The sequence below is a fragment of the Macaca nemestrina genome, chromosome 6 (assembly GCF_043159975.1).
Source record: "Macaca nemestrina isolate mMacNem1 chromosome 6, mMacNem.hap1, whole genome shotgun sequence".
Classification (NCBI taxonomy): Eukaryota; Metazoa; Chordata; class Mammalia; order Primates; family Cercopithecidae; genus Macaca; species Macaca nemestrina.
This window is the reverse complement of record NC_092130.1, coordinates 95,523,578-95,549,946: the sequence shown is the minus strand read 5'-3', so window position 1 is coordinate 95,549,946 and position 26,369 is coordinate 95,523,578. Positions and strand designations below refer to the sequence as shown.

General features: G+C 34.3%; 1 protein-coding gene across 23 annotated transcripts in view; it reads right to left on the bottom strand.

Moving 5' to 3' along the window:
- The window catches only part of LOC105475056 (single stranded DNA binding protein 2), a 331,890-nt gene that overhangs the window by 63,909 nt on the left and 241,612 nt on the right, over positions 1-26,369 (bottom strand). For 16 of the 23 annotated variants that reach the window (XM_071098731.1, XM_011729996.3, XM_011729999.3 and 13 more), the window contains 2 exons: positions 25,903-25,992; positions 3,178-3,237 (listed from right to left, as the gene is read on the bottom strand). In XM_071098731.1, coding sequence (XP_070954832.1) covers positions 3,178-3,237; positions 25,903-25,938 — 96 coding nt within the window. In that variant the 5' untranslated portion in view covers positions 25,939-25,992. The remainder of the gene's footprint in view (positions 1-3,177; positions 3,238-25,902; positions 25,993-26,369) is intronic. The other 7 variants (XM_011729998.3, XM_011730000.3, XM_011730001.3 and 4 more) reach the window with 2 other exon arrangements.

Genomic DNA, 26,369 nt, shown 5'->3' with positions numbered 1-26,369 from the left:
ACTAGAAAAAGATATATATCCCAGGATAAACTAAAAATTCAAAGTTATAAGAAAAGAATATATTTTAATCTTGCCTTGTTGGATTTGAAATAATAATTTAAATATATTAGTGTAATTATCATTAAAAACAAAAAATAAGGAGCTCCCAATGATAGAAAGGGGTATTCTAAACTGGCCAAAGAGGCTACTTTATGCTTTTAATCATTAATCACTAACATATTGAACAGGTACAACATTTTATCGTCTCAATAAATTTAATTCTATAACATGATTTTTAATATGTACAAAATATTTCATCATTTCAGTATACCATAATTTATTTAACCACTCATCTATTATTGGACAAATATCTGAAGATTTCAGTAGAATGGTCAGATGTAGTGTGTTCTTTTCTTAAAACACCAAATTTAACTTTAGAGTACAAAATGGACAACAGAATTAACAATGTTTTTAATTCCATATATCTGTTGACAGTGTTTCAGGAATCTTAAGAAACAGAGGATAAAGTTTCTAAATCCTATAGGATCAATAGATCAATAGTTAAATTATTTTTGGTGTCACTCATATGATTAACATTATCTGTATTTCTGGCTGTCTTGAATTCCTCAAGATAGTGTTGAATGAGTACTGTGAATTTTTCTGATTGGATATTTTATCCATGAGAAGGATAAAGACTTGCTCTGTTCCAGGTTATAGATGCTTCAATACCAAAGACCCGTTCTGCGAGTTGAACCAATTCCAATGTAAAATGTATAGTCAAATATATTTTGTAGATTTAACTTGTATGTTTCATGTTTTGTCACATATATTTATCCTCTGCTACAATGCACAGTTTTGTAAGTTTATTTTCCTTTCATCATTTTAGACATTATTACCCCTTTCTATATTTTTACAACATAATGACATTATACCATATTCCAATACATGGTACTATACATGTACAAAGAATATATACCCTTATGGATTTAATCCAGAACTATAAACATGGTTTCAGGGGAACTCAAATTTAAATCTGTAGTCTAATCATTAGTAATTACAAGTTGAGTAAAATCGGTTTATTAAAGAGATGTCTTTTACATATTCAAAATGATTAGTCAACACTACTGAAGAGGTTACTATTTCTGTTTCCTTAGATACAAACTCTTAATAAAGCATAATTTCATTAGTTTACGACCCATTAACATGAAAACCAAATGAAAAAATAAACACAGTTGTGGATTTTAAAATTTTATTATTTGTTTATTTTTTAGAGACCAGGTCTTCCTATGTTGCCCAGGCTGATCGCAGACCTCGTGATCCACCTGCCTCGGCTTCCCAAAGTGCTGGGATTACAGGGGTGAGTCACCGCGCCTGGCCTATCTTTAACTTTTTAATTGTCTCTTTTAAAAACTCAAAGACATTAAATACCTGTTCTTAAAATTTGTCAACCTAGATTGGTTTACAATTTCACCGTCCCACCACCAACCTCATCCTGAAAGAGTTTATTTTGTTAGTCTCTACGGAACCTAGGATATGGAACCTAGGATAGTATCTTATATATGGCAGGCATTTCAATAATGTCACTTGAATGCAATTCTAATAATTTTATCACATTTTCATCATTGATATATAATATATGAGGTCGAAAATTCTAATAACACACTTATACTACAATTTCACATTTTCCCAATTGAGATTTTTGGGAACTTCCTAGACTTATATAATATACAAAGCTATGGATGGAATGTCTAAAAAGCCATGAAGCCTCCAATAAGAGATGCACATTTCTTTAAAAAGAAATTTAAAAGACTCAGGCACCTATATAAGTAGATCTGACTGTCAATATATACAGGTTTACCCACAGAGAAAATAAAATTCCCATATGTTGTAACACTTGGCATCTGTGCACTTCCCTTTCCTATTTCATGCCATCTTCCCCTGGCCCGGCGTACTGAATGCAGATTCACTCTATAGGAGAAAAATGCTCCAGCTGCTAATGTGAGGAGGACTGCCAAGCACTGTCATCATGAGATGACCCAGCACTGCTTCCTACTGAAAGTTCTCCCCTGGGGGTGAATCTGGGTGCTGGCACTTTCTGCTGTGCACTACAAGCAGAGAGCACCAGCAGATTGAGACACCTCAAAGACAGCATAATTTCAGTAAGAGTTAGGAGAGGAGAAGCAGAATTCTGCTGCCGTCAAGCAAATTAGTAATTTTAACTTTCTTGTTCCATTTTTGGTAGGGAAGAAAGTGGAAATGGAAACAGAATATGAATGAAAAAGAGAACTTACTGTAATAACAGGGTTTACTTTAAACATAGGATAAAGCTAGGTATACAAATAACAGAATCAGAGAAAGTGACAAGACAATTATCTTGACACAAGTATTCCATAGTGTTAAGCATTTAATTTCTTCTCGGGTTATATACATGCACAGTGCCTATATCCTAAAACTAAACTACAAACTCTTTGTGAGTAAAAATTGTATTTTATTCTCTTCAGTAAATAAATACTTATGATATTTTTTAAAAAAAGCTATTTGAGAACAAAACATTATGAAATTTTAGAGCTCTTGTAGATTAAAATGTTGGAAGATTTTTATTGTTAAATATTTATTTATTAACAGATCTATCTCTTCCAGAAGCAGCTATTTGCTTAATCTGCCATTATAATTGGGTAAAATTTATATGAATGCTAGAGTCATGATATTGAAACTATATTATATGAAAGTAAACAAAAGTATGTTCATGGAAAATTTTATTGCCATTCTTTAAATGGGAGGATAATCAGCATTTACCAAAATTGTACAAGTTTTTAAAATTAGGTTCAAAGTGTAAGGTAGACTCCAAGAATGGGCAAACATTTTTCTGTAAAGATCCAAATAGTAAATATTTTAGGGTTGCCGGCTACATATGGTCTCTGCCATGACCACTTAAATCTGTATTGTAGTGTAAAAGTAGTCACAGACAATACATAAATGGATCTGTGTGGATGTTTTCCAGTAAAACTTTATTTACAAAAAATAGCTAGCTTATAAGCTGTAGTTTGCCAACCCTTGAAGCAGATGATATATGACTAGAAATAGCATTAAATGGGACAGAAAAAGGAAAATTTTGTATTTTTATAGGATGATAAACATATGTGACATTTTCAAGATCTTTGATTCTTACAAAAAACTTAAATAGCACATAAATCTTACCTGATTAGGTATCCTCAATGGGGGCCTTGGACCTCCAGGGTACCGAGGTGACATAAAAGGCTATTGAAGTAAAACAAACAAATAAACAAAACAAAAAACAGTACAATGTAAAATACAGATCTGAAAATAAACTACTTAAAAATTGTAGAATTAATCAAATCACAAATCAATGTACTCTGGGCTGCTTTCAGTATAATAAATACTTTTAAGAAAAATTACCATCCATTATTTATTTTGCAGATTATCTAGAAAATTTTCCAAAGAAAATGTAAAAACATAAAAGCTGCCTAAAGTAACTGTAGCAACATCTTTTAAAAATGTGAATTATTAAGGCAATAATATCTAGTGGCAAAATATAAGGTTAAGCAGCAGGTAATTTAATCTTGAAAAGGACCTCTGGATGCAGCTTACTGCCTATGTTATTAGGTTCTAAATAGATACTTCTGATTGAATTGTTTGGTTTCGTTATCAATTCCTTTAATAATTTTAAAATTGCCAAATTTCATCTTTTATATCTTTGTTTAAAATGATAAATAAATTTCTTTTCCAAGGGTCATCTGTAGTCAAAAAAGCTTTGGCTTTTCATCATGGGTTTCTTATAGTTCAAAATGGACTCTACGGGTGTGGTAGCACACACCCACAGTCCCACCTACTGAGGAGGCTGAGGCCAAAGGACTGCTTGAGCTCAACAGTTAAGAGACTGTGGTGCATGATGAGCATGCCTGTAAATAGCCACTGCACTCCAGGCTGGGCAACACAGTAAGATTTCATTTCTTAAAAAAAAAAAAAAAAATTGGCTACAAATTTTAAAGTTGAAATTTCTTTGCATATTTTGACCCTAGTTGATTATGAAGTGTATATTTTTAACACAAGAAAAAAAATGGTCTTATATTAAAAGTCAAGTTAATTTATGTTGCTGGATGAGTCAGAGGCTCCTAAGATGTACTGAATCTGTCAGTCTGGAAATTGTCTGAAAAGTACCCTAAAAGCAACATTGTAGTGAAATGTTTAGGTAAAAAGAGACCATTTTGATCATCCAGACTTAGGCACCAAAATTTTATAAGTTTATTAAATTATTTAAAATTTGATTTATTTTTCTAGAAACAACAGAAAGATTATAATTTTAATTATGTCTCAACATATAATTACTTAAATGTAAGATGTTCCTTACATGTAATATAAGCAAATATCAAATCTAAAGGGTTGAGTGTTATTAAGATATTAAGAATGAATTAATATGAATTAAGAATATATAGCAAGTAGACAAAGATTTGGGGAAATCACATTTATAGTGCATTACAGAATTAAATCCTACATGTAGAATGTATTTTCTACAAATATTTTTAGAAATTAGGCTTGGAGGACATGGCTACTCATGTTTTCCAGAGCTGTTTTAAAAGGAGCCTCTAAAAAATAAAATCCTAATTAATGCTGTATAGATTTTTCCTATTGTATCTTTCGTGGAGTCTGACAAACCAACAAAAGGAACTTCACAATTAAGCGAGCAATTTTGCTTTTCGCTCACTGTGTTCTTATATGTAAATGTGCTCCCAGCAGTTCATTTTATATGGACAGAAACAGATTATTCAGGTAGTACTGTCACCTCCACCTGATAAAACTTAAGTAGATTTTCCAATTTTAACAAAGTTGATTTTTAAAATGTTTAGTTTTCACATATTTGATTAAAGTTGTCTCTATCATTTTAAACTGTACCATAAACTGGTAAGTTAGTTATGTACTGTCAACTAGAAGCTTATTTTAATATTCACACACTCTCTGTTATTTTCCCTTTCCTTTATAAATCACCTAATTTCACCTATGAAGCTGTCTTTTTAATTCTGGACTCATTTAAAAAATTTAATAAATATTGTGTCATTGGTTTTGTAATGGCTCTTTCTTTTACAAAATGAGGTTTTATGACATAGTCATTAATTCAAAATATAGTATCAATTTAGTTTTTGAAACATGGAGACATAAAAATAGGTTGCTAATAATTTTTGTCTGTAATACAACCGCTCTGAAGTAGAATACAAGGTAAAATTATGTGAAAAATATTACTAAATACTAAATGTTGAGATATTTAGAAGTGCCTCACTTGAAATAGAACACTTGAGATTTGCATGTTGATCTGAACGTAAGAAGATGATATAGTGTTTATTTAATGGAATATGTGAAAGGAGAATTTTTTTTTCCCCAAATGGATGGCATTGTGAATGAGTGTTTGTTAATGGAACTGTCTATACCTTCCCACCTGACTGAGGCCCTATGAAGGAGCTGCTGTGAGGAAGAGTCAGTGTATGTGCTAGCTGGGAACCTGCAGGTTACTACAAAATGAGATCGAGAGAAAAAGACAGATTCTGTTTTCAGTCAATTTATTGCTCTTATATGTCCTCCTTTAAGAAGTTCAAATTTGTATGTTTTTTTGGAGGCCAAAAAAAAAAAAGAAAACAGAAATAGAAAACCGCTTATAAACTCTAATCTTTACACAATTAAAGCACTAGAAGACAAAACAATCAGTTAATATAGCTAAAAACTACTGCTTTTACCTGAAATATAAGATTACTATGGTTAAAGTATTTTTAATATAAAATTAGTGCTATTATAACATACAGCTTAGTATTCAGATTGATCCTTACCTTAAGTTATCTAGATAACCGCCTAAGTCCTCAACTGCCTAGTGAATTAGCTTGTATAGACACAGCAACAGAATCCAAAAGAGTCTGCATACTAGCAACTGAGAATAATCTGCACTAATATCTGTACTTCACTATTCAGAAGTCAATTTGCTTTCAAATGAAATTCAAAATGTTAACCCCAATTTTAATTATTTTATGGTAAAATGCTAATCTGTCTAAGAGATTATGCTAATATAAATTATATCTATTGACAGACATGTCAGTATTCCCTGCTTTAGCAATCTGAGAAGAACAGGTTCTTCAAGAGTCTTTGGGCTGGGCGAGGTGGCTCATGCCTGTAATCCCAGCACTTTGGGAGGCCAAGGTGGGCAGATAACTTGAGGCCAGGAGTTTGAGACCAGCCTGGCCAACATGATGAAACCCTATCTCTACTAAAAATACAAAAAATTAGCTGGGCTTGGTGGCACGTGCCTGTAATCCCAGCTACTTGGGAGGCTGAGGGAGGAGAATTGCTTGAACCCAGGAGGCAGAGGTTGCAGTGAGCCAAGATCACACCACTGCACTTCAGCCTGGGTGATAGAGCAAGACTCTTTCTCAAAACAAAACAAAACAAAACAAAAAAATAGGCAGAAAAGAGTCTTTGGCTCTTAAAATGTGTTTACTCTTTATGTTTGGGGCAACATTCTTTTTCCTTTTTTTTTTTTTTAAGTTTGAGTAACGAATACTTGTCTGAAGGTATCATGATGGTGAATCAGTGTTTTAACTGGAAAAAAGCCTTCCCCAGAAAGGATTATTTGTAACATGTGTGGAAATAACATTTGACTGGGAGTCAAATACCTGGGTTTTAGTTTCGGTACCTGTATTAATTAGCAGTGTCCCTGAGCTAATCATCTTTCAGGGCTTTAGTTTTCTCAACCTTAAAATGAGAGAGTTAAACCAGGTGATTTCTAAAGTCCCTTTGAAAATAAGGGACCCATGATTCTGTGTTACTTATTTTTAGTATTACATTTAAATACAAAGATTAGTATAATGTAGATAGCTATAAATATTTGAAGTGTGTGTGGGTGAGGCAGGGAGTAGGGATAAAGGCATATGTTCCTAAGGCACAAACCATTTTCATCAAGGTGCTGAAGAAAATTATTACCATGCTTCATAGAGAAAAAGAAAAACTTAAAGATTAAATACCCCAAAACACAACAGTACTCTTTGTTGTGTCAGATTAAAGGTCAATTAGGAGAATAAAAAAGCTACACTTATCAATGAGAAAGTATGGTAGAAATTTGTTCATTCCAAAACAACATATATATATGTTTGAATGAACAAAACATATAGATAGATAGATAGATAGATAGATAGATAGATAGATAGATAGATAGGATTGATTGATTGAGTCTTGCTCCATTGTCCATGCTGGAGTGCAGTGCCATGATCATGGCTCCCTGCAGCCTCAACTTCCCAGGCTCAAGTAATCCTCCCACCTCAGCCTCCTGAGTAGCTGGGACTACAGGTGTGGTACACAACACCACACCTGGGTATTTAAAAAAAAAAAAATTGTAGGCCGGGCATGGTGACGCACGCCACGGGCAGATCATGAGGTCAGGAGTTCACACCTGGGTATTAGAAAAAAAAAATTATTGGCCGGGCATGGTGACTCACGCCATGGGCAGATCATGAGGTCAGGAGTTCAAGACCATCCTGGCCAACATAGTGAAACCCCGTCTCTAGTAAAAAATTCAAAAAATCAGCCAGGTGTGGTGGCACATGCCTGTAGTCCCAGATACTTGGGAGGCTGAGGCAGGAGAATTGCTTGAACCTGGGAGGCAGTGGTTGCAGTGAGCCAAGACAACGCCATTGCATTCCAAGTCTGGGTGACAGGGTGAGACTCCGTCTCAAAAAAAAAAAAAAAAATGTAGAGATGGGGTCTCACTCTGTTGCTCAGGCTGGTCTGAAACTCCTGGGCTCAAGTGATTCTCCTGCCTTGACCTCCTAAAGTGCTGGAATTACACATATGAACCGTTATGTCCTGCTCATTAAATATTTATTAAACACCCACAAAGGCACTGTTCTAAGTGGCTAGATATATCAGTGAACAAGGCAGATAAAAATGACTGCCCTCTGATTAGGATTTTTCAAGATTCATAGTCTTATAATTAATAGGAAACAATTTTCTATAAAAATTGTTTTCTACATCAGTCCACTAATCTGAGACAAATAGAATGTTCTCCTCACCAAATGGCGAGATTCAATGAAAACCCAGGGAAAATAATATTTCAATCTGGTGTCTTTCCTCAAAAGTCATATTACATCATCCCTATTTGATAGAACATGTAGTGCTATGAATACTGAAGATCAAGGCTATGCTTTTAAAAAAGTTTCAAAATTAGGAAAAACTCATAAGGTAAGCTTATTTACTTATAAGATAAATTGGGTAGCATAGTTAGTACTCTGATATATGGAAACTACATTTATAGGTATAAATTCTCATTTCTACATGTTCTAGTGATCTGTGTATGCTATGGACTGAATGTTTATGTCTCCATAAAGTTCATATGTTGAAATCCTAATCTCCAATGTGATGGCATCTGGAGGTGGGATCTTTGAGAGGTAATTAAGTCATGAGGGTAGAGCCTTCATGAATGGGATTAGCACCCCTATAAAAAGAGGCACAAGAGAGATGATCTCTTTCTTTCCGCCATGTGAGCATTATGGCCATCTGCCAGCCAGGAGGAGGGTCCTCTCCAGGAGTCAAATTGGCTGGCACCTTGATCTTAGACTTCCCAGCCTTTGGAACTCCAAAGAATACATTTCTGTTGATTAAACTTCCCCATCTATGGCATTTTATTATAGCAGCCCAAACTAAAACAGTCTAAAATAAACAGAAAAACCCAAAGTAGAAGAAATAAAAGTATATACAAGCCAAGAAAATCAATAAATATTTGGTGACAAAATGAAAAAAAATTCTCCAGTAGAAACACAAACCAAATGTTCAGAACAGCTCATTTCCTCCAAGTAGTCTTTTGGAGAAAAAATTACACCACTTAGAATCATAATTTACTTCAGAATGAATGCCATTATGTTTTAAATAATTATTTTTCTATTACATCAAGAATCATTCATGGAATTTTAGACTTCTATTTTCCTAAAAGAGAGATTTTCCTTTATTTCTTGTCCTTTCTGCTAGCACAAAAGCAGTAGTTTCCCCTCCCCTTATTTTGAACTTTCATTAGCCCTTAGCTTTTTATCTCAATTCCCTAAGAATTAGAAGGAACCAGCTCTTTCTCATCCTCATATTAGTTAAAGGTAGATCCCTCAGTCCAAATCTTTTCCTTCTGAAGGTCCCAGACCCCTTAATGAAACTGTTTTATAAATTATTTACCTGAAATTAATGGTGATACAAACTATTTTAAGCCCTAACTTCTTTTTAGATATATATGATAAAACTGTACATCTTAAATGACACATTGCTCAAATGTTAATTTTGTTAATATCTTCTAACACTGTCAATAGAATCTAAAAATCTCATATAAATATGATTCTCCATCACCAGAATTATATTCTTTATTCCTTGAGATTACACTGTACTCTCCTTTCTCTGCCAAGTAAATTAATTCCCCAAGGGCCAGTTTTGAAATACCCCTTTCTCTTTAAAGAATTTCTATAGGCTCCATTTCCCCTATTTCCTCAGCACTTTATACCACTTATTATAGAGGATTTAGTACACTGTGGTATAACATATACTCCAATATGAAGGAACTCCACTTTAGAGGAAAGAATACAAAATACTATCAGAGCAACAACTATCTTAATGTCAAGATAATTAATTCTTAAAATAAGACCAGTATTTCTTAGAATACCTAAAATTGATGTAGCAATATATAAATCACCTTATATCTCATTATATCTTACGTTATATCTCATTATATCTCACCTTGTATCTCATTATATCTCATCTTGGCTTTAAAAGTTCTTTAAATCTTAGTCTTTCAGTATAAATTAATAATAAAGAAAATTAAAAATCATTAAAAAGTAAAAAAAACCCTCTAAAATGTCAATCGCTAAGCATTTTCTATATTCTATCTTTTATTTTATGAGCACAATTTGGAACAATCAATGATGAAGAAAAGAATAACACTAATTTCCTTAGAATGAACAAATTAACATTTAAGACAGCTTACACATCAGAAAACTTAGAAGTCCGAGGTACAATTCTAAAGCACACAATTATACAGGACTTAACTAATTTAAAGTAACTTTGGACTTTTTTGAGGATAAAATTATTCATGTGAAATTAGCTTCTAAATTTGAAAACCTAGAAGTTTTAAAACTTTTTTTTTTTTTTGAGAGATGGAGTCTCACTCTGTCACCCAGGCTGAAGTGCAGTGGCACAATCTCAGTCACTGCAACCTCCGCCTCCTGAGTTCAAGCAATTCTCCTGCCTCAGTCTCCCGAGTAGTTGGGACTACAGGTATGTGCCACCACACCCAGTTAATTTTTGTAATTTTAGTAGAGACAAGGTTTCACCATGTTGGCCAGGCTGGTCTCGAACTCCTAACCTTAGGTGATCCACCTGCCTAGGCCTCCCAAAATACTGGGATTACAGGTGTGAGCCACAGCACCTGGCCAAAACTTTTTAAATGACTGTAAGAAATATATAATTACTAGGTTTAAGAAAATATAAACTTACAAAACAATTTAGCAAGTGACCATTTACTTAACAAAACACTTCTTCACAAAGTTACTCATTTGAAGTTTTGCAAGTTCTGTGTTATACATATATAATAAAATATTATTTATGCAATTTTATTTGAATATGCCTTTTAGAAACATGTTCAAGAAAGAAGTTTAACTTTTTAAAGTTTACTAGATCATCCTCCTGATTTTATGTAAAAGAAAACCAAAGACCAAATTTCTTAACCGCCATTTTAGTCTTTTCTTTATAACACCCTGCTATACGAATACCTTTAGAATAATGGCAGGTACACACTTAGGTACCAGGTGCATTTTAAGGTCAGTTGGTCCTAAGAAGTATGTGGTACATAAATAAATTGCTTGATCTGGCACTTTCAGTCCCCCAGCAACTGTGCAACCATTTATTAAATACTTAATGTGGAATTCTTTAGTTACCACTCAAACACGAAAGGAGAAAAAGTAGTGGCATTTCAGGAAAGCAAGCTAATTTGCACATAAAGCACTAACTAGCATATGCTCTTGATTCACCAGACTAAAAAGAAATGTAACAACTGAAATAAAATAAATTTCAAAAGCTCTCTCTTTTCTTGAACATTTTTGGTGGAGTTTTGACAATATATGTAGTCTTTAGTCCACTTATTTGTGTTTTTGAGGGAATAGTAGAGGATGAGTAGAGAATGGTGGTAAATGGGTACGATATTAAGTATTATCATTATAACAAAGCTGTTCATTATAATGTGGTTCATGAAGAATGGAAGAAAGCAGCTAGCACACTCGAAGAGAGAATGTATGAAGCAAATGTTCAGTAAACATTTGGTTGGTTCAGTAGCTGGCCCATTGACCAAGCGATCAACAACCCTAATGGAAGACTAAAAGCCTGCAAAAGGTATAATAAAGCTTGGTCCTCCTGTATAAAATCTCACCTGACCAATTTATTTGTCTTGTTAAAAACAGGCAGTATCTGTTGATGTGGTAAAGAGTAAATCAGACTATTGGTATAACATATCTGGTTGTCTAATGAGAAAATGTTTATAAAATATGTCTAGAGGAGGAAATCCTGCTCGCTTAACTAGGATAAATTATATCTTCAAGAGGTCCTAGTAAGAGTAAGTAAAAAACAAAGAGCTGGGGACCCAAATATCCATACTAACAATATACAAGAGAACTTACAATTTAGATGACTAATAAGGCCCTTCATTCTCTCCTGCTTTCAGGTTTCTCTCATTGTTTCTGGGGTGACAGGGTTGAAAATAATGAGTCTTAGGTAGTTTTACAGAATAGCAGTATTTAGTAACCATGATTTAGAACAAAAGGATATCAGGTTAATTTATATACAATTTTGTAAGGAAAGTGTGGTAACTTATTGATCTTTTTCTGAAGCATACACCAGTCACAAGAACTGCTAACAATTCTATAGAGCAGTTTGCTTCTCAGGTGTGTCTTATATAAGGCCATGTTTATACGTGGGATCCTAACGTTTTAGGTTGAAATATATTTTAAAAATTATAATCTTCAGGTCTGAGAAACAACATATTTTAGTTGAAATATTTTCTTTCCATTAAGAAAAGGCTCAGCATTTGAGTAAAAACATAAAACATTCTGCTTTCTTAATATCATATTGTCTTTAGCACATAACCATCTTTACATTAAAAACCTGTAAGTAAATGGTTATTTGCCAAAAAGTAATTTTCTTCCCTCAACATTTAGGTAAAAACACAAGGTATAAAGTGAAATACAGCCTGGAAAAATATGGGTTATCTTCAGTAATTATATTAACTACATAAACACCAAATCTATCTTACGTGGACTTGTGTAAACATGGCTTTAGACAGATTTAATCTTTCCTCTGGTATTTTCTATGCACTGGTTTGAAACAGTGTTGAATTCTGTTGAAGACAGAATTCCAGGACATAAAAATTATTCTAGAATCTAAAACATAATTTTAGAAAATGATAAAAATGACTGTAAAATTATTTATTCATAGTTCTGCAAAAGTAATAAAAATACATTTGCTATAAGATTTAACCAAAAGCATAAACATTCTTTAAAAAAGTAGTACTTATTATTCATGATGTACCCTTTTTTAGTTACATTATCTTTACCGTATATGATTTTCTCTATATAGATTTCTATTCTGTATGTTGCTATTCTATATTTTACTTACAAGCAAATCATTTTTTAAACTTATATGTGTTAACTCTCTTGAAGTCATATGCTATCAATAAGTATTAAATAAACAATATTGAGAATATTACTTTGAAAAATCACTAGAGTATTGTGACATCCTTATTTCAGCCATCTTTCATTAAAGAATGTTCACATATTTTTAGTTTTATCATTCCATGAGATACTTCATACATTTTCTGTAGAAAAGTAATGATGCATAAATTATACATCAAATGAATTTTGTCAAAGTTACTTTACAATTCATATATCTTAATTTGTTTAGTTTCCTTTCTGTTTTTCATGAACATCTCCATCAGACATTACTGACACCCCAGTGGATAAGACATTCCTGATTAACACATTTTAATTCCAACTAGTACTAAACTAATTTAGCTCACAAGATGACATACTTGTGCTGGCATATTCTGCTGATAAGCATAAGTATGCAGTTTATCTCCCATACATCTTAGATATTCTATCATCAATACTTAATTAAAATAACTCACATAAAATAACTGTAAAGCAATGACAGATCGTTCTCTTGATGTTATTTTGGCAAGGCTAACCCAACAGAGCAGAGTTACAAACAAGTGGATTCTTCTATATGGATTTAGTCTAAGCATCAATATTGGTCACTGACATTATGAGCCTTTTCAAGAAGATGAGACTTTTTCTCAAGCCTTCATTACTATGTACTCATTTGATAAAGGTGTGTAGCAACAGAGAATGGGATTGTGAATGGGAGACTAAGCTGTCTGCTGGTCTAATAAACTGTGAATGGTTTAATAATATTCTGTAACAATTTTAAATAGTTTGTTTAAATCCATTTATATTCAGAAAAATTCGGTGTGAGGCAAGTATCTGGAGTTACTGTGCTCCTGTGCTGCCTCCTACTACTGATTAAAATGACAGTGATAGATTAACCGATATTTTAAAAAATACCAGTTTGGGTAAGAAAATAAGGATTTGAGATTTATAACTTAGGATAAAATATCAGGCTGACTTAATCAAAAAGAGGCTAAAACAATAATTTTTTAAAATCACCTTAACTTTTCATTAAAGAATGCAAAATTATTCCTCTTGTCTCCCTTTTCCCTACTTTATATTCCTACTTTCATGTAAACTTGCTCCAGATGAAGTATTCAAGATAGATACTTCAATTTATTTAAATATATCACTGCAAAAAAGCACAGCATTTTGTTCCTAAGCTTCTGATATCTTGATATGCTTGAGAAGTTTCTACTGATTCAGTGGTAGTCCTTTCAAATTCCCACACAGAGATAACAACATTTGTTATAGAAACTGGCCTATGGGCTTGGTCTTCTGATATAACTGGCTGGTTATATATATGTTTTTACTTATTTAGGAATGAAAAAATACTCTCACATTCATTTGGTTACTTACAGACATGACGTTTATACTTAAAGCCACTCAACTCATATCTGAACTATGTAACACGGTATTTCTATAAAACAGATTTTTTTTTTTTTTTTTGAGATGAAGTATTGCTTTGTTGCCCAGACTGGAGTACAGTGGCACTCACTACAACCTCCACCTCCCGGGTTCAAGTGATTCTCCTGCCTCAGCCTCCCAAGTAGCTGGGACTACAGGCACCCGCCATCACGCCCAACTAATTTTTGTATTTTTAGTAGAGACAGAGTTTCACCATATTGACCAGGCTAGTCTTGAACTCTTGACTTTGTGATCCTCCCGCCTCTGCCTCCCAAAGTGCTGGACCGGAGTCTCGCTCTGCTGTCAGGCTGGAGTACAGTGATGCAATCTCGGCTCACTGCAACCTCCGCCTCCTGGGTTCAAGAGATTCTCCTGCCTCAGCCTCCCAAGTAGCTGGGATTACAGGTGTGCGCCACTACGCCCAGCTAATTTTTGTATTTTTAGTAGAGACGGAGTTTCACTATGTTGGCCAGGATGGTCTTGATCTCTTGACCTTGTGATCCGCCCACCTCAGCCTCCCAAAGTGCTGGGATTAGAGGCAGGAGTCACTGCACCCGGCAGAGATTTTTATATTTTATAGAACTGAGAAATTATTACAGCACCAAGAAGTCTGTTTTGAAACTAGAGCTTACTAATTTGACTAATGCTGAAAGTATAAATATAAGCAAAATGAGAACTCAAATTGCACAAATTAAAGTTATTTCTGAATCCCCATTTGAAATACACATCTTGAGGCCAGGCACAGTGGGTCACGTCTGTAATCCCAGCACTTTGGGAGGCCAAGGCAGGGAGATCACCTGAGGTCAGGAGTTCGAAACCAGCCTGGCCAACATGGTGAAACCCCGTCCCTAGTAAAAATACAAAAATTAGCTGGGTGTGATGGCAGGCACCTGTAATCCCAGCTACTTGGGAGGCTGAGGCAGGAGAATTGCTTGAATCTGGGAGGCACATGTTGCACTGAGCTGAGATTGTGCCACTGCACTCCAGTCTGGATGACAGAGGGAGACTCCATCTCAAATATATATATATATAAATATATATGTAAATATATAAAAATAGATATGTAAATATATAAAAATATATAAATATATATGTAAATATACAATATATAAAATATGTATAAATACATATGTGTATAAATATATACATATATAAAATATATAAATATATACATATATAAATATATATACACATGCATACATTTTGAAATATATGCATCTTAAATACATACACACAATAGTTGATAAAAATCCAAATGGATGTCAAAGGTATTTGTGATGTCAGAGATTATTTATAGAATACAAAAATGACATAGAGAAGGTAGTATTCACATTTGCAGGCATTCTAAGTAATTATACTTTACTCTTTTTTGATAAGCATCTTACTGTGTACAAAGGGTATTCAATTACTCTATTCTCTATTCCCTGGTGTTGTTTCTTTTCCCTTTTTTTTTTTTGAGATGTTGTCTCACTCTGTTGCCTAGGCTGGAGTGCAGCGACGCGATCTCCACTCATTGCAAGCTCCGCCTCCCGGGTTCACGCCATTCTCCTGCCTCAGTCTCCCGAGTAGCTGGGACTACAGGTGCCCACCACCACGCCCGGCTAATTTTTTGTATTTTTAATAGCGACAGGGTTTCACCGTGTTAGCCAGGATGGTCTCGATCTCCTGACCTCGTGATCTGTCTGCCTCAGTCTCCCAAAGTGCTGGGATTACAGGCGTAAGCCACTGCGCGCAGCCACCTAGCATTGTTTCTTATACTGAAAATGGTACATGATTGCTTGGGAGGATGGGAATAGCAGATACTCTTTTCCCACAGTTGCCAACAGGGCTGTTTTTCTCTGTTCCTCAATATAGTTTATAAGAGCCAACATTTCACTCCTAGCAGCATTTCTCTGATCTCCCTTGACTTCTCCCTCCAGCTACTGCCTCGTGTCTCACTTTCCTTTAAAGCAAAACTCATTGAATTGGCCATACTCATTACCTCCAATTTCTCTCTTCTCAGCTTAACCTAGATGCACTTTTATGAGGCTTTCACCCCCAGCACTGCATTGAACAAGGCCACTAATGACTTCCTTGTTGTTAAATCCAATGGTCAACTGTGAGCCACTGACTCATCTGACCTATCAGCAGTACTGGATACAGTTGATCATTCTTCTCCTCAAAGCATTTTCCTCATTTGACTTCCAGCATACTTCCTTGCCTGGTTATCTTCCTGTATCAAGGGTTGCTTTTTTTTGGCTGGTTCCTCTTCATTTTCCTAATTTCTTAACATTCGAGTGTCCTGGGATCCATCATTGCACAGCGTCTTGTTCCATCTATGCTCACTATCTTGTTGATGTCATCCAGGCTCATAGCTTCAAATATAATCCATATGCTAGTGACTCTCAGAGTTATATCTCTAGCTCAAGCCTCAAACATAAAAATCCAGCCTCTCACATCTTGTTCCCTACTCAAAACCTCTTGCATGTCTAACAGCCGTCTCAATTTTAACAAGTTCACAATCAAGCTTCTAATATTCCATCTCACACCTCCTCTTGAAGTTTTATGCACATCAGTAAACAACTCCATTTTTCCAGCTGCACAGGACAAAAGCCTTGCATTCATCCTTGACTTGTCTTTTTATCTTGCCAACACATATCCAAACTATCATAAAAATCTGTTGGATCAAAATTGACAAATGGCATCTAATTAAACGTAAGAGCTTCTGCACAGCAGAAGAAACTATCAAAAGAGTAAACAGACAACCTATAGAATGGGAGAAAACATTTGCAAACTATGCATCTGACAAAGGTCTAATATCCACCAGCATCTATTAATATATGGCATTTATACAAGGTTACAAGGAAAAACGAATAGCCCCATTAAAAAGTGGGCAAAGGACATAGACACTTTTCAGAAGAAGACACACATGTGGCCAGCAAGCATATGAAAAAAAGGCTCATCACTGATCATTACAGAAATGCAAGTCAAAACCACAATGAGATACCATCTCACACCAGTCAGAATGGCTACTATTAAAATGTCAAAAAATAACAGATGCAGCTGGGCGCAGTGGCTCACGCCTGTAATCCCAGCACTTTTGGAGGCTGAGGCGGGCAGATCATGAGGTCAGGAGACCTCAAGGTCATCCTGGTTAACACGGTGAAACCCCATGTCTATTAAAAATACAAAAAATTAGCCGGGTGTGGTGGTGCATGTCTGTAATCCCAGCTACTCGAGAGGCTGAGGCAGGAGAATCGCTTGAACCCAGGAGCGGGAGGTTGCAGTGAGCTGAGATCACGCCAGTGCACTCCAGCCGGGGTGACAGAGCGAGACTCCATCTCAAAACAAACAAATAAAACAAACAAACAAACCAAACAAACAACAAAACCATAACAAAAACCAAAGGATTTGTGGCCCCATCCTCCCTACCCCCAAGAATTCTAGTCCCCTAAGAGTTGGGTGACCCCTAGGACTCTCGTATTAGTATTCCACAGAACCCCCTTAGAGAAACTCTGGTCCTTACCCTTTGGATCTCTCATAGGCTACCTTTTATCACATTCATGTAGAACAGAAGTAGGCAAATTACGGCTCACAGGCCAAATGTTGCCCACCGCCTGTTTTTTTTTTTTGTAAGTGAAGTTTTACTAAAACACAGCCATGCTCTTTAATTTACATAATGTCTTTGGTTGCTTTTATGCTACAACCGAGTTGAGTGGTTGTGAGAAACCGTGTGACCTGCAAAGCCTACAATATTTTCTATCTGGCCTTTCACAGAAAAATTTTGTTGACCCCTGACATAGAACATAAGACAAATTGTTCCTGAACACTACCCAGTAATAAATTATTCTTTTAAAAAGCTAATGTCTTTCTAATATATGCTTAAGACAAATCTATTTCCCCTAAATAGGTAATTAATAATATATTTAATAACCTGTTCCTTATCTTTAATTCCCCAAAGAATGTGGAGCATTTTTGTTGCTGTAACCAATACTAAAATAAAACCTAAACTAAATTGTGTTATAAATAGTCTTTGCATATTTACAATTTGCTGTCTATATACATTTTTTTAAATCAAGAAACTTCAATAAAAACTACAGCACTCTGGGAAGAATTTTCAGTAATATTTTCAAAAGAAAAAGTATAATTTCAAATGATCTGAACAACAGCTAAGCTCTTATCTCAGATGTGATTTTAAACTATGATGCTTTATTGTTTCATACTAAATGTCTTGGACATCTTTGGCTTGCAGGAGTAGCATGAAAGTGAAAGGAAAACCTAATACTGGTCTAGAATGACCAACCTACGTTTCTCCTAAATACTCGGTATGGCAAACAAATAAAAAACAAAAAATTGGATTTCTAATAGGAAAGTGTTGCATTTGATTCTAACTGGAAAACCCAAGTAAAGACTCTGAATACCTGACACTCCCTTCTTTGCTCTCTGTCCATCCAGTTACTGCTGTAGGGTCTTTAGTTGCCTGAACTGCAATTTTTTAAAAAGCTTACTTAGTTACTCAAGCTGAGCAGTTTTAATTTGTTCTAATAGTTGAGGCCAGAAAAACTATTACCACAACTGCAGGACAACATTATCAAAGCCAGCAGTTGTTAGGCACCTTTATTTTTTTAGTTGCTTTTATCTTTATAACAGGGAAAGATTTGCTCTATTTTCAACATTTAGAATCTCTGTTCTTTAAAGATTCAAAATTATATTTTTAAGAAAATTAAACTTAGTTTTTATTTCTTGAGGTTTGATAAATAAGCCAACTTCCTCACCTCCACTATCTAAACCCTGGGTGTATTTAATTCTGAGAAATAAATGTCTGAATTTTTTGAACTATATATATTAATGCTGTTAGATATTCTAGTCTAATAAATTAGTTCCACATCAGATTTTCAGTACCCTACTCATTCAAACTAAGAAGGATATAACAAGTAATCTTTTGGTTCATTTATCTAAGATCTGAGATGGTATCTATAACTTCCTGAGAGGGAAAGGGAGTTTCTCCTGGCTCAGGGCACTTTCTGAGACTAATTTCTGAAACAGCCATAGTGAGGAAAGATAAGAGGAAAGGCAAACCACTGGAAGCGAAGGTAATGCCAAGACTAATAACAGAAGGAAATTGAGAAGGCATGTAGATTATGTAATTATATGTATATAAATGGCTGATTTACAAAGTCTGAATAGGAATAGCAGAGTAGATGAATATAGATACTAAGGTATCTTCAAAATGCAGAATTTATTTTCAGAAATAAATTAAACATCTATCTCCCAAAAACATTTAACCAGGACTTGTAAAACCATATATTACTGGTTTTCTTTTTCACTTTCGAGTGTTATATTAAATAATTATTTTTCTCATTTTTGATTCTTTTTCTTTTAAAATATCAAAAATATTGTACACTATGAGCTTTTTGTCCTTGTTGCTTTATGAATGTCATTTATATTGAGCCTTTCCTAGTCAATAATACCACCATGGAGAAAAGAGGAAATTTCTTACTATTTTTTTTTCTTATTGCGTTATTACTATGTCAAAGCATTAGGTCAGCTTGCTACAGTGCAGCCTTGCTAAAAATAGAAACTCTGGAAAAAGGCCCTGAACAAGTGGAGATATCTGCAAACTACCACTAGATGGCAAGGCAGCTTTACCACTGCCAATCTTAGGCCTGCAAACAAAATGTGACTTAAAACCTGCTGTCACATATTGTCTACTATATCCGAGTTTCATTCTACTTAGATTTTAAAATATGAATGACCACCTTGGTCTGAAACTAAATTACTTGGTATCCTTTATCATTAACATGTATTTATAATCTTATCCACGTCAAAGTCTTAAATTTACAACCCAACATCAACATATTACCAGTTTTTCAACAGTTTCAGCTAATAAAACTAAAGATCTAGTGACTAAAATATAGTAAATATAGCCAAGATAAAAATCAAAATACATGATAAAAGAGAACAAAGGTCTATACAGAGTTCAAAATTAGATATTTACAGGTATATCCCAGATTAGTTACAGACTCAAAGATATTATCCACATTAGCACCTATTAAAAGATTATGTTGTGTTTTTATATAAAGGATATGAATATATTTAGTTATCAGAGTGATAAAGAAGTTACAGTTTCCTTCTTAAACATATTCTTGTGGTAAAGAACATAAAGTAGGAAAAAGTATTTTTACCCGCTTCAATATTTTTTTGGTTAAAATAGGAATGTCCATTGCATTAATGTTCTATGTTATAGTAAATTCACAAGAGAAGCTTCCTTGTTACTTACTCATCCATAAAATTACAGAACTTTACAAGGTAACAGAGTTAATACTCTAATTTTTTAAAGAAAAGAATTAGTACTTTTGTGTTATTTAGTGCATTTTATTAGTAGTAAATTATTTTGATCATTATACACAAGTGAGAAGTAAACCCACTTGGTATAAGGAAGGCTGCTACCTATTTATATTACAGGAATCAAAGTCCTTTGCCTGTCCTTTTGTATGAATGCCATGAGAATGAATAAACAGCAGATCAATGCTTTTAATACATAACTCAAATTTCTTAGCATACTATGACATCTTTGAATAAGACAGGGATGTAAAAGAGTACAAACTCAGTTCTGGGTGCCTACAATGGATGTGTATTCACACCGTATCAAGATACTGTACTTGTTTCCACAAAAACTGCCGAACTTTTAGTTACATCAATGGCCATGTCTACTCTCTTCCCTCTGGATCCCAAGAAGCAGGACTTCCCAATTTAAGAAAGCTGCTCTAAAGTCATTCATCCATTCCATGGTGTCACTCTGAGGACTTACAGGGTTTCTTATACAAATTATTCATTTGAAAACAGACTCCAAGTAAATAACTACATGTCATACTTTAAATGGCTTTATTTTACTAACTTTATACCTCCTTTTGCATGTCTGACTAGTCCCACTGATTTTACTTAATTGGTGTCCTGCTCAGCAACAGAGGCTCTCTCATTTCAATAAAAACATCAAAGTTTAAGTATGAACAATGTCACAAATAGAAAGACACTAAAGACTGCCTTTCAGAATGGACTCATTAAGTGTATGAAGTCATATCATTATTATTTATTTTAGAGTTTAATTCATTGTATTTTTCAAATGTAGTTGTTATGGATTCACAAGTTCAGAGTTTGTGATCATTCTACTTGGTAATGAATTTAAGTCTATACTTACAGTCAAAGAGGGAGCTTGTTCTGTAATGTAAACAGGAAAAAAGGGAGTATGTTTGTCTATTTAGGAGAAATGTTTCAATGTAGTTTTTACAGTACGATCACAAAGTAAGGAGAGCTCAGAAATACTTAGGTGGGGCTTCATTTGCAAATTATAAATTCTTCTTCTTTACTTTAATTTATTCACTAATTCTAACAGGCTAAATTCTTTTTCGGTCCAGTCCATTCAGGCTATCTCCAAATAAGCTTTGCATTTACTAAGAATATAAGTTATAAAATATTATCATTATCTAAAAGTCAAAGGCAATAGGAGGTAACCACCCTTCATAATTTCTAACCGCAACCAGGAGAGGCTGGAACAACTATTTAACACCATTTTGACTAAGTCTCTTTTGAACCAGGAATTCCCTGATATCCAAGTCTGGCTCTTTGGAGAATCTGAGTCTTTATCCTAGCCAGCCTTCTGGACCTTGTCACTTGAAGGAGCCACACCCAGCTCTTTTCCAATTGCTTCTATTCCTCTTTGCCTTGTCCTGAACTAATAATCAGGATTGTGCCTGATCTTGGGTATTAGAGTTTATGAACTGTGAACTGATACTCCATTACAGGTTCTCCAGATTTGGATCATTCTTGGAGATCAACATCTCTTTGGAATTAGATTAGAAATGGGGGTCTGAACTTGAATTATGATTGTCTGCTGCTATTTCTACTCATGGAAGGCAGCTACTCCTCACTAACTATATGTATTTTGACATTACGGCCAGAATCACACTGTAGTTCAGCAACTGCAGGAAACCAGTGGATATTTAGGACATACTTGAGTCATTTGATCCCATCATTATATGTACCAAAAGATAATAATATCATATGTCTTTTTTAAATTTTTGGTACTTTGAGTTAATACTTTAAAGAGGCATTTATAGGGAGACATATTTAAATGTTGAATAGAGGAAAAAAGTACTTGGGATTAGCTGAAATAGTTTGCCTAGAGAAACAGAAATGGCTTGTGTATCAAATTCAAACATATCTGAAACTTTTTCAATCTCCTGTCTTTCATTACTCAGATAAAGACACTAAACTTATCCAGAGACCCAAAGTAGAAATCTCAGAATCATCCTTGATTCTTCTCTTTCTCTTCTACCCTAACTTTGGTTAATTAAGGCCTACCAAACATAACTATGAACTGTTTATTCCTTTCTAATTCTACTGCCAATGATCTTGAATCAGTTCAGAAAGTCTCTTCCTTGAGCTGCTATCATAGCCAACCTACTAACAGGGCTGCATCTGTAATGGATTCTTCTTTTTAAATATTAGTGTTTTTGGTAGTTCAGTTGTATATTCTCTTACCCTCTCATTCTGTACTTTCTCCCCAGACAATTCATCCACCCCTGAGGATTCGAGTACCCTTAATATGATATGGCCCTGCAATTTTTATCTCTAGTTTAGATTACCGTCCTAGACCTCAAACCTACGACAGGTCTATCAGCTTAATAGATACGTCTAATTGGAGGACTCACGGGAACCTCATCTGTACCACCTCAAACGTATTCCCCATTCTGTGGTCTGTAGCTCAGAAAATGGTACCTACATCTGCCCAGATTAGAGCCAGAAACCAGAATTATTATCCTTGAATTCCCTTATTTTGCATTATCCTGCATTTATTTCTGTCTCTCAAATCTATTTCATATCTCCCCATACTTACCACCACTATCTTAGTTAAGGCCACCATTACGTTTCACTTGGAGTACTGTAAATGACTCCTAAATTCTCTCCCTATCTTCAGACTTGTTCCTCTGCAATTCTGGCTACACAATGTAGCTGGACTGATTTTTCTAAAAATGCAAATATGAACATGTTTGTCTCCTGCTTAAAATCCTCCAGTAGTTTAGTACTGCCTTTAGGATCAAGTTCAAACTCTTCTAACCTACAAGGGTCCTACAGTCCCTCTCAAGCTTCATCACCAGCTACTCTCCCTTTAGCTAATTAAGCTCCAGTTTTCCTTGGTCTCTCTCTCTCTCCTTTTCCCTCTGGATCTTTGTAAATTATTTTCCCTCTTCCTAGAAAGTTCTTCCCCTCTTTTCCTTTGTCTAACTCATAACTCATCCTTAAGTGCCAAATTGGATTTCATTTACTATTTTGACAATACTTTTTACGCATCTCCCAAGATTTGGTTTGGGAGCCTTCTGATTTGTTCTAAGAGAACACTACAGCCATTTTCTTTCTATGCTGTAATGGCCTCTTCTCTCATTTATCACATTGTAGGGCTTCTTGAGGGCAGGGATTTTGTATACAACTCTCTCACAGGTGCCTACCACAGCCTGAATCTACCATTTAGTATGAATTCAGGTCATTGCCCTTCCTAAAGATCTCTGATGGCTCCTACTGAATAAAGACTCAAGTTCTTAACATGTGGCATGCTAGCGCATATCTTTCCAATTTTATGTCTTGGAACTCCTACCTACCCTCCCGCCTACCTTCTGTATGTATTACTCTGAACACCTCTGCACAGATCATTTTGATGCAGTCACACTTTTGCTTATACTATTCTGACTTTCTGAAATGTAATTCCCCTGCTTATTTTGGTGGACAATGTTTTCCATACTACTCTTATCTCCAACTCAGGTAGATTTAATGGCTCTCTCATCCAGGTCATCACAGAACTTTAAACTTTACTCTGTTAAAACACATATTTCACTGTATTATAGTTATTTATTTTTAATAATGCCTCACGGGCTATGCAATAAGCTTCAGGAAGGTACACACTACACCTGCTCGTTTTTAGATGCCTACTACAGTGCCTGGCATACAGTAGTACTCAAATATTTATCACATTGGAAAAACTAAAAGCTAACTGTTTCAATTACCCTTACTGAGACTTTGAGACAAAAGATAGGGAAAGGGAGAACAGTTCATTCTACAAAATGTGAAAATGAAAATGTATGGATTTATACATCTTTGCTTAACCCTAGAATGAAAGAATCTGGCTTCCTCCCCAACCTGCTCCCTCTTTTAAAAGTGCCTCTTAGAGACTTTCAGTAACTCTCAAATATACATTATTCTGATTTACTCTGTTAACTCCTACCTATCTTTGGCAAGAGAAATAAGGGGATGAGGAAAAAATAAAATGAACTGGAAATATTTCATGAATAACAATCAACTACGAGACTTAAAAGATAAATTCAATGGCAAAAGTCCAGACCACTTTGATTTGAATCCAAGCCCTGTAACTTTCTGACTTTGTATAAATCACTTAGCTATCAATGCCTTGGTTTCTCTATCTGTACAGTGGGAATGATAATAATACATATTTTACATCTAGGGATATTGTGAGGATTAGAGTTTATATATGTAAAGCATTTAGAATGAAGCATGGCATGTCGTTAGCAGTTAAGTGTTAGTTTTATTATCAATATCTGAAATGGTGGTGGTTTAATTAATAATCAAGAGTTACAGTCTATTCCTAGATTATAAGATAGCGCCCCCATGACAGAATGTGAGCTCTAAGAAGACTTTTCTGGACTACTTGGGTATTAATACAGAGTAGCTGAATAAATAACCATGTTCTAAAGGACTACAGCTGGATCTCTGTTTTAATTAAGACCTTTTATTCAATTGATATACTTTGGAAAATTATTTATAATTGTATTTCTTTATTTTCACATTTATAAGTACATTGATGATCCTGCAATGATGGCGTGAATTAGCTAACAAATCATTATGAAGAACTCTGAAAATACAAAACTGAACTGACAAATTAGTTTATAAGTACCTAATGTAATTCATTAACAATACAGCATATTACCTTAGGTCCTGTAATGCCTTTCAACTCTAGTTCTTAGTTCCTAAGTTCTTAGTTTTCTTAAATGGTATTATAAAATTAACTATAATTAATTTAAAAATAAATTTTGGAATTTATGTTGGTTTGAGTTAGAAAACTGTCAGATTTAAGAAGTAGATGCTGTGAAATTTTAAACAGTTAAATACTGTATTGTACTGTATTGTCATTATAAAATTGTTACCATCATTGCTAAAATAAGTGGTCTTGTTGAAATTTAAGAATATTCACATATATTTGAAATCTGATATTAAAATGTTATACAATATTAATAAAAATTCCAGCTTAAAAGCCCCAAAGATAATTCTCAAACATATTTTGATATAGCCTGTAATTCTTGATAAATTAATGTTATAATTTAGTTATATTTTGAAAGTACAGCCAAATCTTAATTATCTTGTCTATGGAGATATGAATAGCTTGTATAGTTAATATCCATTTCTTTTCAGAACCTCATATTTAGTCTGTTCTCCCACAAAATATTTACCACCACAAAATATTTACCACAGTTAATTTAATTGCTAATTTGTATTTCTCAACTCCTTTTCTTTCTTAATTAACAACAAAATGACTAAGTAAATAAATACATAATCTAACAACATATAAAACATAAGAAAGGGATATAATTGATAACCAATCTGAATATTCAAGAGTTAGCTACACATTATTGTTTACCTTAAGAATTAAAATAGCCTTATCTTCCTTCATATCTTTAATAAAATCAAACAGGAGTTCCTATGCCTTAACATTCCTAGTCAGAGTTTCTCTGAGTACCTGAAAGAACCCTGGTGGTACAGGACCTACTGGCATGCCATCTCCTGGGGGAATGTTTCCTAGCACTGGACTGGGAGCTGCTGCAGCACTCTGCAAAGAATAAAGGAGAAACAAACCTATATCATTACAGAGAAGGCACAAAACCAAAGACTAATGATAATAGATTGCAGGACGGGATGCTCTTTCATGCCTGGGAACAAATACTGGTAATTTTCCCCATCCTAGAAGTAAACTGAGATACAATAGTTTAGTATATGACTGGTTTAATTAGTTGGTTTTAACAAGTCTCTTTAAACTTTGTGAAGTCAAATAAATTTAATAATGGATATTTTGATGATATAGTAAATGCAAATAGTACTATGACAAAATAATAAAAGCCTTAGTAAATGCTTTAATACTTTAAGGCACAGGCATCTGAAATGGCAACATCAAAAACAAATAGGTGAATAAATAGGTAAAAAGTTTGA